Here is a 16097-nt window from a genome sequence, read left to right as displayed (position 1 = left end):
GAAGAAGGGATGGAGAGCCTCGGGCTTCGCGCTCTGGCCTCCATTCTCCTGCAGCCTCCAAGGATCCTCTGTAGAACCGGGCTCCTTCTGGTACAGACTGAAAATCACTGGTCTTTGGGATGAAGGAGCAATAATGCTGCTGGGTTTTTTGTGTCAGGTAACTACACTAAATGTGAGTGCATTAGGATGAGAAGGGGTTTTAGTGCTTTGCTATAAAATACAAAACCCTGAATGAGCTTAAAAATCACAGTGGTAGTTGGTTGTACTTCTACCTATTGGTAATAAAACTGCTTGAGACCAAGAGCTGTTGTTCTATTTCCCGGAATCACTGTTGCCTTATTGGATCCTGAGAGTGTATTTCTGAACATGCCTCACTCAGTTCCCTTGCCTGTAAGTGGAATTAATAATATCGCTGAGTTAAGTATAATGTTTTGTTTTACACTCCTCGGAAGTGAGTTCTGTAAGTAGTGACACTATCTGTGTGGCTGTGTTGCTGTTGAAGTACTGCCCTGGAGGAGAGCTGTTTGACTACATCATCTCCCAGGATCGCCTGTCGGAGGAGGAGACCCGAGTCGTCTTCCGGCAGATAGTGGCTGCGGTTGCTTACGTACACAGCCAGGGCTATGCTCACAGGGACCTCAAACCAGTAAGTGACTGCATCACAGTTAGATGCTCACCCCAGAGTTCAACCTCATTTACCTGTTTTCACTAAGTTTCCAAATGTTCTTTCTGTTTAGAATCTGTCTTGGCTTTGCTTCTTTTTCTTTGTTCCACTCATGATGTATCACTTTTTTTTTTCCTCCTTTACTTTTGACTTCTGGTGGGCTTTTCTGGATGAACTTATTGGCATTCTATTCATCTACCAATTATGTGTGATATTATAAGTGTCCTTGTAATCAGCTGTGGCCTATAAACCTCAGGATTTGATCTCTAGGAAAGAAGAGTTTTGAGTATTTTCTTCAAGAATATTGTCATTGAGTGTTTCCATTCAATACTCTTAAGAATTAAAAAGAGTGAGGACAATCTAAGGGACCTCTGGGACAACATCAAGCACACTAACATCCATGTTATAGGTGTCCCGGAAGGAGAAGAGAGAGACAAGGGGGCAGAGAATCTATTTCAAGAAATAATAGATGAAAACTTCCCTAACCTAAGGAAGGAAACAGACATCCAGGTACAGGAAGCACAGAGAGCCCCAAACAAGATAAATCCAAAGAGGCCCACACCAAGACACATCATAATCAAAATGTCCAGAATTAAAGACAAAGAGAGAATCCTAAAAGCTGCAAGAGAATGTCAAGTTACATACAAAGGAAACCCCATAAGGCTATCAGCTGACTTCTCAGCAGAAACCTTACAGGCTAGAAGAGAATGGCACGATATATTTAAAGTGCTAAAAGGAAAAAACTTACAGCCAAGAATACTCTACCCAGCAAGGTGATCATTCAAAATGGAAGGAGAGATCAAAATTTTCCCAGATAAGCAAAAATAAAAGGAGTTTGTCACCAAGAAACCAGTGCTACAAGAAATGTTAAAGGGACTGATTTAAGGGGACAAGAGAAGACCACAAATAGGAAAAATTATCTATTTCCATGATTAGAACGTAATGGATACAAATGCACAACAAAGAGGTTAGATATGATATCAAAAACATAAAAGGAGGGAGGAGGGGAGTTAAAGAGTACAGCTTTCAGACAGAGGTCAAACTAAAGTGACCATCGATTCTGTATAGAAGAAGAAAGGAACAGAGAAGGACTACTAAAACACTGAGAAAAAAAAAAAAGTTAAAAAATGGCAGTAAGTACATACTTATCAATAGCTACTTTAAACGTCAATGGACTAAATGCTGCAATTAAAAGGCATAGGGTGGCTGACTGGATAAAAAAACAAGACCCATATATATGCTGCATACAAGAGACACACTTCAGACCTAAAGACACTCACAAACTGAAAGTGAAGGGATGGAAAAAGATACTCCACGCAAATGGCAATGAAAAGAAAGCTGGGGTAGCAGTACTCATATCAGACAAAATAGACTTTAAAACAAAAACTGTAAAAAGAGACAAAGAAGGGCATTACATAATGATCAAGGGAACAATCCAACAAGAGGATATAACACTTGTAAATATCTACGCACCCAATGTAGGTGCACCTAAATATATAAAGCAATTATTAACAGACATAAAAAGAGAAATAGACAGTAACACAATAATAGTAGGGGACTTTAACACTCCACTTACACCAACGGATAGATCATCCAAACAGAAGATCAATAAGGAAACATTGGCCTTAAACGACACACTAGAACAGATGGACCTAGTAGATGTATAGAGAGCATTCCATCCAAAAACCGAAGAATACACGTTCTTTTCAAATGCACATGGAACATTCTCCAGGATTGATCACATATTAGGCCACAAAACAAGTCTCCATAAATTTAAGAAGATTGAAATAATATCAAGCATCTTTTCTGACCACAACGGTATGAAACTAGAAATCAACTATAGGAAGAAAATCAGAATAGCCACAAATACGTGGAGATTAAACAAAATGCTACTGAACAATGACTGGGTTAATGAAGAAATCAAAGAAGAAATCAAAAAATACCTGGAGACAAATGAAAATGAAAATACTACATGCCAGAATTTATGGGATACAGCAAAAGCGGTTCTAAGAGGGACGTTTATAGCAATACAGGCCTATCTCAACAAACAAGAAAAATCTCAAATAAACAATCTAACAATGCACCTAAAGGAACTGGAAAAAGAAGAACAAACAAAGCCCAAAATCAGTAGAAGAAGGGAAATAATAAAAATCAGAGCAGAAATAAATGAAATAGAGACCAAAAAAACAATAGAAAAAATTAATAAAACCAAGAGCTGGTTCTTTGAAAAGATCAACAAAATTGACAAACCTTTAGCTAGACTCACCAAGAAAAAAAGAGAGAAGGCACAAATAAGTAAAATCAGAAATGAAAGAGGAGAGGTTACAACAGACACCTCAGAAATACAAAAGATTATAAGAGAATACTATGAAAAGCTATATGCCAACCAATTTGACAATCTGGAAGAAATGGATAAATTCTTAGAATCATACAACCTTCCAAAACTGGATCAAGAAGAAGTAGAGAATTTGAATAGACCAATCACCAGTAAGGAGATCGAAACAGTAATCACAAACCTCCCCAAAAATAAAAGTCCAGGACCAGATGGTTTCCCGGTGAATTGTACCAAACATTCAAAGACGACTTAATACCTATCCTTCTAAAACTCTTCCAAAAAGTTGAGGAGCGGGGGAAGCTCCCTAACTCATTCTGCGAAGCTGACATTACCCTGATACCAAAACCAGACAAGGACAACACGAAAAAAGAAAATTGCAGGCCAATATCACTGATGAACATCGATGCAAAAATCCTCAACAAAATACTAGCAAATCTCATACAACAATACGTTAAAAAGATTATACACCATGATCAAGTGGGATTTATTCCAGGGATGCAGGGATGGTTTAACATTCACAAATCAATCAACGTAATACACCACATTAATAAAATGAAGAATAAAAATCACATGATCATCTCAATAGATGCAGAGAAAGCATTTGACAAGATACAGCATCCATTTATGATAAAAACTCTGAATAAAATGGGTATAGAAGGAAAGTACCTCAACATAATAAAGACCATATATGAGAAACCCACAGCTAATATCATCCTCAATGGTGAAAAACTGAAAGCTATCCCTCTAAGAACAGGAACCAGACAAGGATGCCCACTGTCACCACTCCTATTTAACATAGTACTGGAATTCCTAGCCAGAGCAATCAGGCAAGAGAAAGAAATAAAAGGGATCCAAATTGGAAAGGAAGAAGTGAAACTGTCACTATTTGCAGATGACATGATTTTATATATAGAAAACCCTAAAGAATCCACCAGAAAACTTTTAGAAGTAATAAACCAATATGGTAAAGTTGCAGGATACAAAATCAACATACAAAAATCAGTTGCATTTCTGTACACTAACAACGAAGTAGCAGAAAGAGAAATTAAGAATACCATGCCATTTACAATTGCAACAAAAAGAATAAAATACCTAGGAATAAACTTAACCAAAGAGGTGAAAGATCTGTACACCGAAAACTATAAAACATTTCTGAAAGAAATCGAAGAAGACACAGAGAAATGGAAAGATATTCCGTGCTCTTGGATTGGAAGAATTAACATAGTTAAGATGTCCGTACTTCCTAAAGCCATCTATAGATTCAATGCAATCCCTATCAAAGTTCCAACAACATTTTTCACAGAAATAGAACAAAGAATCCTAAAATTTATATGGAACAACAAAAGACCACGAATAGCTAAAGGAATCCTGAGAAAAAAGAACAAAGCTGGAGGTATCACACTCCCTGATTTCAAAATATACTACAAAGCTATAGTAACCAAAACAGCATGGTACTGGCACAAAAACAGACACACAGATCAGTGGAATAGAATCGAAAGCCCAGAAATAAACCCACACATCTATGGACAGCTAATCTTTGACAAAGGAGCCAAGAACATACAATGGGGAAAAGAAAGTCTCTTCAACAAATGGTGTTGGGAAAACTGGATAGCCATATGCAAAAAAATGAAAGTAGACCCTTACCTTACACCATACACAAAAATTAACTCTAAATGGATTAAAGACTTGAATGTAAGACCTGAAACTGTGAAACTTTTAGAAGAAAACATAGGCAGTACGCTCTTCAACATCAGTCTTAGAAACATCTTTTCAAACACCACGTCTGACTGGGCAAGAGAAACAATAGAAAAAATAAACAAATGGGACTACATCAAACTAAAAAGCTTCTGCACAGCAAAGGAAACCATCAACAAAACGAAAAGACAACCTAACAATTGGGAGAAGATATTTGCAAACCATACTTCTGATAAGGGCTTAATCTCCAAAATATATAAAGAACTCATGCATCTCACCAACAAAAAACACTACCAACCCAATTAAAAAATGGACAAAAGACCTGAACAGACATTTCTCCAAAGAAGATATACAGATGGCCAACAGACACATGAAAAGATGTTCAAAATCATTAACTATCAGGGAAATGCAAATCAAAACTACAATGAGATATCACCTCACGCCCGTCAGGATGGCTATAATTAACAAGACAGGAAACAACATGTGTTGGAGAGGATGTGGAGAGAAGGGAACTCTCATACACTGCTGGTGGGAGTGCAAACTGGTGCAGCCACTATGGAAAACAGTATGGAGATTCCTCAAAAAATCAAGGATAGAACTACCATATGATCCAGCTATTCCACTGTTGGGTATTTATCCAAAGAACTTGAAAACACCAATTTGTAAAGGTACATGCACCCCTGTGTTCATTGCAGCGTTATTCACAATAGCCAAGACTTGGAAGCAACCTAAGTGCCCATCAAGGGACGAATGGATAAAGAAGATGTGGTATATATACACAATGGAATACTACTCAGCCATAAGAAACGATGAAATCCAGCCATTTGTGACAACGTGGATGGACATTGAGGGTATAATGCAAAGTGAAATAAGTCAGAGGGAGAAGGTCAAATACCGTATGATTTCCTTCATTAAGTAGTAGATAATAACAACAATAAACAAACACATAGGGACAGAGATTGGATTGGTGGTTACCGGAGGGGAAGGGGGGAGGGAGGAGGGTGAAAGGGATAATTGGGTACATGTGTGTGGTGATGGGTTGTCATTAGTATTTTGGTGGTGAACATGATGTAATCTATGCAGAAATAGAAGTACAATGATGTACACCTGAAATTTTTACAATGTTATAAACCAATGTTACTGCAATAAAAAATTAAAAAAAAATACTCTTTTCTTAACTCCATTTTCCTTTCATTTTAATTCCGTTACACCTCAGAAAGGAGCAGTCCAATGGATTGACAGACTCTTCAAGGACAGAATGAAATGTGAATTCTCTTAAGTCTGCAGGCTCTGACTAACGTGGATGATGGTGAACGTGGATTTTAGTGTTACTGGTACCAGGGTCAGGCACCTAGAATTGGTCTGACAAGATAGGGCATTGTGACTGTCCTTTTCCCTCTGTGTATACCCAACCCTTTGATTTGAGTTCACTCTTTTGGTTTAAACTTGCCTTTGGCACACACTGTGTTTGCTTAGTTGAGCTTCAGAGCACCAATGAGAAAATGGTTTATGCTAACATGTCTTGAGGGGAAGCGGGATGGTTATCAACATTCCTCCTCTCTCCCCTTTTACACTTCTTATCATTTCATTCTTTTTAAATGATTTTCACTCTGTTGTGCCCAGGCTATTTAATATAAACAACCTTACGTCGTTTTTAGAAATGGCTAGAGGTGGGATGTAATATAAGGAAAGCAGTATACACTTATGAAAATATCTTTTTTCCCCAGGAAAATTTGTTGTTTGATGAATATCATAAATTAAAGCTGATTGACTTTGGTCTCTGTGCGAAACCCAAGGTAAGTGCAGAAATAAAAGTGCACTTGTTTCCTTTGTAAATGCACCTCTTTGTGCGTTATCTTGCACGGACTTCCGTGTAGTCTTTATTGAGCCTGGTTGTATCCATTGAGAAGAATGTTAAATTTCATCACTTTTTTAAGTTCTCTAGTTGATTCTACTCTGTGGCCAAGATTGAGCACCACGACTCTAGGTCCAGGGTTGGTCCTGCTGAAGACCCCTGGGTATGCTGTGAGGGAATGTGCAGTGCTGAGGTGACCTGAGACCATCACAGCAGGAATGCTGAATTGACTGTGTGTTTGTAGTTTGAGTATGTTGCCACTAGATGATGCCTTCGTTCATTTAGGTGTGAATTTTGGGAATTTAGTGCAAATCTATTCCTTGTTATCCAGATGGTTATATAACTAACAACTAGTTACATTTTGAGAGTCCCCTTTCCTTATAAAAGAAGGAGGAAAAAGTACATATGCATTTTTTAATTTATACTGTTATGTATGTCCCTAATTTGTGCTCCACAGTTAAGTACTGGTGTTCTCCAGCACACCTTCTCTTTGAGGTGACTTTGAACTCTCCAGCTCGGCTGTCTGCAGCACAGCTCCTGTGTGGCTGCCTGTGGAGGCTTCCTCTTGAGTTCTCAAATGATGGTTCTCACAGTCTCTAAAATGAGCTGTCTACACTCATTAAGAATGTTGAAACTGCAGACCTGCCTCAGTCCTGTGTAGTCCCATGATTATTTCCCGCCCCAATCAGAATTAGCTAGGTGCTAAGGGAAGCAGATTTTGCCTCTTTGGCTGAATGTCTTATTCTTTCTGATTTTCCTCTCCTTTCCTTGGCTCTTCAGAGATGGTCAGTGGAGCTTGTGTCTGGGAACTAAATGCTAGAAGGCATTTTTTTGATTGGCAGGCGTATAAAGATAAAACATACTCTGAGCAGATAAAGTGGTTTAAGTCATCTTCTCTACGGGAGGCAGTGGAAAATCTGTCTGACAGACTCCATCAGCCTTTCTTTCTGGCTGCCGCAGATTCGACCCACACAGACAGCCTCTAAGGAAGCTGGAGTTGGCTAGGAGGGGATTGCCTCAGTTTTCTGCTGAGGAGCTCACTTCTGGGCATGTTGTTGCAGTTGTAAATGAAATCTCACAATCTGGCAGGTCATTTGCCAGTTGTGGAACTTAGTACACATGTTGGGCAATAGTATCATTTTCATTATGTCTCAATATTTCTGTGGGAGAGCAGAGGAGGTGGAGCAGGTTTCTCATTTTAACAGATCTGGAAGCTCACGTTGTGATTCCTGTGATAACTGAGTCTAGAAAACAGACTTCCAAGGCACTGTTCTTTGTAGCATGTTGCTCTCTTCCCTCTAAGGAAAAAGAAGCTCTTCTGTGTCTGTAAAGATTCAGTGTTGGAGATAGGGTGCAGTAAAGACATAATACTTTTTCCTTGAGTGCTTGGAGGTGGGAAGACATGCGTACTTGGATGTATGCTAAGCTAATTATTATGGGAGTGGAAGTCTGGGGAAGTATGAGCCTGACCTGACTGAGCTAAGGGGAAGAGGATTTGCTCGTGCCGGGTTGTAGCCACATTGGAAATCCAGCGAAGAGGAAACGCACGTGCATGCATGTAGGCAGCGAGTGTTGGGTTGGCTGCAGAAGTCTCTTATTTGGGTAATTCTTCATCTAGCTTCTCTTTGCTTGTGCTGAAAGAATGTTTATCGAGGGTTTAATTCTCTTAAGGCTGTAATTAAGTGTTTCATTTTTGTCTTATTGTCAGGATAACAAGGATTACCACCTACAGACATGTTGTGGGAGTCTTGCTTATGCAGCACCCGAATTAATACAAGGCAAATCGTATCTGGGCTCAGAGGTAATTATTCATTGATTAATTCGGTATGTGATCAATATACACTTACTGGGGACCTGTACTGAGTCAGGCATTATGCATTGGGGATATAACGATGAGGTAAGAAATAATCTTGTTGAAGAGTTCAGTCTGTTCAGAGTGAGGTATGTAAAGTAACACATGAAATGAATAACTTGTAATAAATATAATGCATAGCCCACTTATGAAGCAAGGATATATTTCCAGGGTCCTTGTTGTGGTTGCTCTGGTGTTGAACAGTGCCATAGTTTAGACTGTTTGTCCAGCCCGGTAGAGCACAAGGCCAGGGTTGCAGGCTCAGTTTTCAGAGATGCCGGTTAGCACCGAGAAAACCTGCGTTTTGTCCACAGCCAACTCTCCAGGGCCAGCAGTCCGGTGTAGGAGGCCCAGGCTCAGCAGGCCTGGGCATTGCCTGCTTTACCACTAGCTATCGCAAGCCAGTCAGCCCCTTCCGTTCTCTGGAGCACTAATTGTGCTGATATTGGCATCATAAGGTAAAAAAGGTTTAGTCGTTGAAAGCTTGGGAAATGCTGGTTGAACAGTTTCCTTTAGTTCAGGACATCTCCAAATCTTTAATATGTTCTTATATGATGTGATCCTTTGGGCGGGAACATCACAGATAGCAGCTGGTCTCGAGTTACTTGTCTAAGGAACCGACTTTTATATGGAGCATCTTTTGGAACTAGTGTTACGTGAGAGAAACTTTGAGATATGCCAGTTTATTTAATTTGTAACGTGAGAAGATGGGAACTAACTTGTTTTTGTTGACTTTTTATTTGGATGTAATCTCAAACTTACAGAATTGTTGCAAATATGGAGTGAGGACCTTCTATATATATTTAGTCAAATTCACAATTGTTTATGTTTATCCCTGTTTGCTTTATCCTTCTCTATGTTCGTATATATGACCATATTATTTTTTTGAACCAATTGAGAGTAAGTTGGAGACATCATAGTCCTTTGTCATTAAATACTATGTATATATTTCCTAAAAACAAGGACCTTCTTTTTTATAACCACACTTTAGTTATCAAAATCAGGGAATTTAACGTTCATACAATTTATCTAATCCACAATTCATATTCAAATAGTGCTAATTGTACCAATAATGTCCTTTGTGGCTATATTTTCCCTCCAGTCTAGGATTCAGTTCAGGATCATGCATTGCATTAAGTTATCGTGTTTCTTGTCTTCTTTAATCTGGAAGAGTTCCTTAGGCTGTCTTTATCTTCCTTGACATTGACATTTTTGAGGAAGCCAGTTATTTTGTAGAAAGTTTCTCAATTTGAATTTGTCTGATGCTTCCTTGTGATTAAATTCAGGTTACGCATTTTTGGCAGACATACCACTGAAGTGATGTTGTGGCCTTCTCAGTGCATCATAGGAAAGGGAATAAACTTTTACTAAGCATTTATCGTTGTCCTGGAATCATGATAGATCCTTTTTTTTTGTTTTCAATTGTGGTAAAATACACGTAACATAAAATTTACCATCTTAACCATTTTTTAACCATCTTAACTATTTTTATGTGCACTGTTCCTATCTTAACCAGTTTTAAATGTGCAGTTCAGTAGTATTAAGTACATTCACATTGTTGTGCAACCATCTCCAGGGCTCTTCTCATCTTGCAAAACTCAAACTCTATACCCTTTAAACAATTTCTCTCTATTCCCCTTCTCCCCACCCCTGGTAACCACCCTTCTACTTTCTGTCTCTGTGAATTTGGCTACACTAGGTACCTTATATAGTGAAGTCATACAGTATTTATCTTCTTATGACTGGCTTATTTCACTTAGCACAGTATCCTCAAGTTTCATCCATCTTGTAGTATGTGTCAGGATTTCCTTCCTTTTTAAGGCTGAATAATAATATATTATTGTATGCATATACCACATTTTGTTTATCCATTCATCCATGGATGGACACTGGGATTGCTTCTTCATTTTGGTTATTGTGAATAATGCCGATTGGAACAAAGATCTCTTTGAGATTTTGCTTTCAGTTCTTATGGATGTATACCCAAAAGTGGAATTGCTGGATTGTATGGTAATTCTATTCTTAATTTTGGGGGAACTGCCATACTGTTTTCTGTAGTGGCAGCAACATTTCACATTCTACAACAGTGCACAAGGATTCCACATGCCTTTAAGCCCCACAAAATCCTTTGGAGTGAATACTGTTACTCCATTTCACAAGGTAAAGATGAAGAAATTAAGGCTCAGAAATTAGGTGCCTTCGCAGGGTCACACAGCTGGTAACTGCAGGTCAGGGTTTGAGCTGAGGAAGGCTTTGCTGCACACCTGTACTCTTTCTGCTGTTCCACCCCGTCTCCCAGAAGGAGGGATAGTCACGTGCCCACTGCTCACCAGATTCCTAGAGTGCTCGTGATGAGGCCCTGCTGGTCTGAATGCATCTGAGATTTTCCTCTGGGATCTTAAGTAGTTTTCCTGTCCATTTTAGTTTGATTTTCCCTCCTTCTGGGACCGTGTCTTCAGGACAGTGTACCAAGGAATCGTCTGGGGCATTTGTTAAAAGATGCAGAGCTCAGGGCTGTACACTTAGATTCTGGTTTTGTTTTCTAAAGTGGGGCTTTAAGAATCTTCGTTCTAAAATAAGTACTTCAGGTGATTCTGTGGCTCATGGTCCAGATCATGCTTTAAGGAATGTTCCATGGTAAACATCTCTAATTCCTTCAGTGATTTCTCACAGGAAATGGTTTCAAACCCCACCTCTCCCCAATTATTTCTTTCTTATTTGGCAATTGGTAGCTAATGGATTCACTTGCATTTGCTTGGTTTATGATTTTAGTTGATTAATTTATTCTCATCCATTTCAAAACAGTGAAGCAAAGGTGCTTTGATGAGTTAACTGAAGAATACTTTTTCTGCCTTTTTCTCTCTGCTAGGCTTTGGTAGATTTCTATGGGGATGTTACCATTATTTTCTTCATCTTTTCACTTAACCTCAGACATAATCTCTCTGTTGACCTCTTCTTATGGCATCTGACGAGGCCATGTTAGCCCACTCTTTCCTGTGCAGCCTCTTTGCTTTGAATTTAACACCCTGGTTAGGAGTGCCCTGCCATCGAGCCTCAATTTACAGATTAAGTACTGACATCTCTGAGGCATAAATGGTTAATTTCTGACCTCTTGCAACTTCAAAGAAAACTCAGGTGTTTGCTTGAAAGTAAATTGTTCACTTGGGGCATCTTAGAGGAGTCCTGGTAATTTGATGTGATTTGGTAGACGGGACTAGGAGTTCGATTCGGGTTACTTAGTGTAGGTGCTACCTCGATGTGTGATGCTGCTCAAGTTCTTTTACCTCTGTTCCCACCCTGCCTCCCTTTTTTTTTAAAAAAAAACAAAACAGATGCTGCCCTTCTTACCTCTCAAAATTTTCCTACAGCTCAAATGCGGGTGGGAGCTGTGACTTCTCTTCAACCAGTGGTGGCATCGTTATTGACTAAGGCCAGACACTGCTGGAATAGGTAGTTAGTGCTTAGGACTCATGGGACACCTGGATATCTTATATGAAGGTTAAGCTCCTTGCTGGGATTTTGAGATTTATAGGACTATTTGTGCTGGGAGGCTAATTTCTAGCCTCTATATTTGAGAAGTCAATTGTTGAAATTTATTAAGGTTTCTCTGCCTAGAGAGGACTTTACAGTTCAGCTTAGTCACATTTGCAGATTATTAGCAGTAAATTTTAGGACTTGGTGTGCTATCCTCACGCATGTGTACATAATCCTCATATGTAATAAACCCTCAGTAGCACTGGATAGTCGTCTCTCAGAATCAGAGACCTGGCCTCATCTCCTTCCTTACCATGCCCAGTCCAGCCCAGCCACCTGGAAATTATTGTCTATTAAGCCTTAGAGTCCAGCGTTAGAGGAGAGTGCAGGAACTCGAGTCAGGAGGTGACCTGGGTGGCCTGCCATTGACTGGGTGACTTTGGGCCAGCCTTCGTTTCTGGGCTTTAGGTTCCCTGTCTGTAGAATGAGCAGGTTGAACTGGATGATCTCTGAGCTCTTTTCCAGCTCTGTGAAGATTCTGTGATTCTGTTACATGTATTGCCATTCTGAAATATGTTCTAAATTTTTTTGAATTATTTTTTTCTCCCTCTCAGGCAGATGTTTGGAGCATGGGCATACTCTTATACGTACTTATGTGTGGCTTTCTACCATTTGATGATGATAATGTCATGGTTTTGTACAAGAAGATTATGGTAAGTATTACAAGGTCTAGAGTTTTCAATGTAAAAGTTTCCTATACTGTACACTCTGTGCTTCTATTTATGAAAGTACAGAAACAGGCAAAAGTAACATATGCTGTTGGAAGTCAAGACAGTGGTTGCTCTTTAGAAGGAGGGGTGACTAGAAGAGGGGTCTGGGGGCTTCTGTTTCTTGATCTGGGTGCTGGTTAGACTTGTGTTCAGTTTTTGAAAACTTATCAAGGTATACCCTTATGATATGTGTACTTTTCTATATGTATGTTATACTTCAATAAAAAGCTTAACAAAACAAAAACAAATGAGAAAGTAAATGTGTGAGATGATTTTCCTGGTAAGAGTTTTTGTTTTGTATCGTGTAATGATACCTCAGTAAGTTGTTGTGTTAAATCATATTTTCCTATTGAGTTATGGTAAAAAAAGAGAAACTGTTTCTTCTGGAGGATAGAATTTGGCTTTGATGTATAATAAAACCACGGTTAGGTGTACTGTAAGCTTTGTTAAAATCATGTGTATCAGAGACAGAAAGTAGATTTGTGGTTGTGGGGGTGGGGAGGGTGGTGGAGTAGCAGGGGGAGCGACTGCTAGTGAGTATGGGGTTTCTTCTTGGGGTGATGAAAACATTCTGGAATTAGATAGTGGTGATGATTGCACAACTTTGTGAGTATACTAAAAACTACTGAATTATACACTTTAAAAGGGTGAACTTTATGTTATGTGAATTATATTCCATATAAAAAAACCCCAAAATCAGATACAGCAAGGAAAATAATAAAATTCTTTTTAAAGAGTTAACATTCAAAAGAAGACACGGAAGGAGGAAGAAAGAGCACCATATTGCGTCTGTAGCAAACCAGGGTCAGACCAGCAGAGCACCTGCTCTGAGTTCGGCTTGAATTTAGTTCTAACAAACATTTCCTGAAGGTCTTCTTTGTATGAGATACTGAAAGGCGTGAACGAGGATCTATGAAACGTGACCGTTGTCCACCATGGCCTGAGTTCTTGTTGGAGACAGATGCAAGGCTATCTAAAAAGGGCAGAGGTCAGGGATGCCGTGTTATGACAGACGTGTACATGAAGGAGCGGGCGAGGGATTTGGGAGAACAGCTTGGAGGCAGTGAGGTTTGAGCAGGGCTGTCAAAGAAGGAGAGAAGTGCTTCGGAGAGGGATGTGAGAGAGAGCATGCCTGGCAGAGTAGACAATGTGAGCCAGGGCATAAGATGGGAGAAGCGTGGGGAGAAATGGTCGGAAGTTTTATGTGGCTGGGCCGTTGGGTCTCTCACGCCCCTTAGGTAGGGAGACTACCTAAATCAACTCTCATTTCTGGAAAGCAGCGCACAGAGGTGAAAGTGATTGTCCGGTTGGCTCATTGCATACCCTATAGAACACCAAGTCTAAGGGCACCGAGTTCAGTCTTCAGTTTTTTTAATTTATTTGACTTAATAGTTTTTCCTGTATCCCACCCTGGGAAAACCTTTAGAATCAGTGCCAAAACTACAAGGAGTAGTTTTGGGAAGAGATGGAATTGTAGTAGTTCCAGCTCCCTGAAGGCTGAGGAGCTCTGATTCTGCAGGGTCGAGGAGAAGCGCTGTTAGCAGTAGCAGTTGCCGCAGCTGGGGGAACTGTGTGCGTGGGCTTCTCCTTGGGAAGGGGAGATGCATGGGGCGGTGGGCTGGAGGCTGGCCTCCTGGAGCCTGCTGGGGAAGCCAGGACAGCCTGTATTTCCTCCCATCCCTTCTCGAGAAGCCTCCCTCACGCTTTGCAGGGTAGCAGTCGTTGCCTTGGCTCTGCCTGCTGCCTGTGGCCGCAGTTCCTGACTACAGAGCCCACCCCACCGTGTCAACAGCAGGTCAGGGGAGAGGGGTGTTAGGATCGCTTTGTATCTTCAGCTTCAGTTTATAGAAGTGGAGTGGGTGGGAGGCTTGGTCTTTGGGCGGCTCAGTAACAGTTTTCCAGGTATACTTTTAAAAATATTAGGTTGGCCTCTTGAATTAGTCCCTCTTTTTGCTACTCTTTTCTGTAAAGTAGAGCTGTGTTTCTTGTTCTGAAAATAATTTTAATATTATAAGCTACTAGCATATTTCACCCCACTCTTTTTTTGGGAACTCCATGCCAAAGAAATAAACTGACAAAGATTTCTCCAAAGTTGAATTAGAATTGGATCTGCTGGGTGGTATAGCACCAAATCTTATAAGTTTTAGAATTCTAGAAGGACAATGTGGGGACACATAATCATAGAGTTTCTCTGTTGGTAACGATCTTACAAATCAACGTTTTCTTGCATCTGCTTCTTGTTTCATATTTAAATCCTCACTAAGACGTCTCCTGCCTTGGCTGTGTGCATGTGATCTCTCTCGGGGTGGGGAAGCTGTAGCTAGTAGACTTAGAGCAGTGGTTCACAGTCCTGGCTGTATCAGCATCACTTGGGCGCTTTAAAAAATACTGAGTCCAACTCCCAGGGTCATTAAATCAGGGTCTCATTGGTATTTTTAAAATCCAGGATCTCCACTTTCTATCTGTGGACTTTGGCAAACTACTTAGCCTCTCTGTGTCTCAGTTTCTCCAAATGTGTGGAATGATATTATTTTCAACATAGGGTTGTTAGGATTAATGAGTTAATCCATGGAAAGCATTTTGAGTAGTGCTCAATAAATGTTAGCTGTTATTATTACATACATTTCTAAATTTGGTTTGCCAATATTTTGTCCAGGACTTAAAATTTGTTTGGAGATCAATATGTACTTTTCCTTTCTTGAACCAATTACTAGTTCCTTGGGTGTTTTGTGGAATGTGTTTGTAAGTCCATCTCCACTAGTGTCTTCTTTATGGGAAGATTTTTAAATGGCATGTAAGTGAGATCACATCACTCTATTAGAAACTCTCCAGTGGCTTCTTTCCCATCTCACTCGGTGCAAACCAGAGGTGGCCCTGTGGGCTGTAGGCTTTACCTGTGTGCACTGGCCTCCCGTTACCTTGATGCCCTCATCACCTACTACTATTTGCCCTCCTCACTTGCTCCATTCACTTGTCCTCCTTGTTGTTTCTTTCTGCCCCCTGGTTTCTTGATCATACCAAGTGTGCATCTGCCTCAGGGCCTTTGTTCTTACTCTTTCTTTCACCTGAAATGGTTTTCTCCCGGATAGATGCTTTGTTCCCTCCTCTCCTTCAGGTCTCTGTTCACATGTTCTCTAATTAGAAAGGCAACCGTTCATTTGTTTGTTTGCTTATTCTTCTGTTAGTTTATTTGATCATTTGTTCATTTATTCATTCATTCAGTGTTCTTTCAACTTAGGGAGCAGTTCAGTATTTATTGAACACCTAATTTGTGCTAGGCGCTTTTTTATTTGTTTATTTTTTTAAATTTTATTTATTTATTTTTTTTGCCCCCAAAGCCCCAGTAGATAGTTGTATGTCATAGTTGCACATCCTTCTAGTTGCTGTATGTGGGACGCGGCCTCAGCATGGCCGGAGAAGCGGTGCGTCGGTGCACGCCCGGGATCCAAACC

General features: G+C 40.0%; 1 protein-coding gene across 3 annotated transcripts in view; it reads left to right on the top strand.

Moving 5' to 3' along the window:
* MELK (maternal embryonic leucine zipper kinase) overlaps positions 1-16097 on the top strand; it is a 90911-nt gene that overhangs the window by 18689 nt on the left and 56125 nt on the right. For all 3 annotated transcript variants that reach the window (XM_058523583.1, XM_058523582.1, XM_058523581.1), the window contains exons 5-8: positions 503-646; positions 6422-6490; positions 8258-8350; positions 12490-12588. In XM_058523583.1, the coding sequence (XP_058379566.1) occupies positions 503-646; positions 6422-6490; positions 8258-8350; positions 12490-12588 (405 nt within the window). The remainder of the gene's footprint in view (positions 1-502; positions 647-6421; positions 6491-8257; positions 8351-12489; positions 12589-16097) is intronic.

This window comes from Diceros bicornis, chromosome 28, assembly GCF_020826845.1.
Source record: "Diceros bicornis minor isolate mBicDic1 chromosome 28, mDicBic1.mat.cur, whole genome shotgun sequence".
In the NCBI taxonomy this organism is placed as follows: Eukaryota; Metazoa; Chordata; class Mammalia; order Perissodactyla; family Rhinocerotidae; genus Diceros; species Diceros bicornis.
Note: the sequence above shows the minus strand (reverse complement) of the source record. Positions and strands in the feature narration are given on the sequence as shown.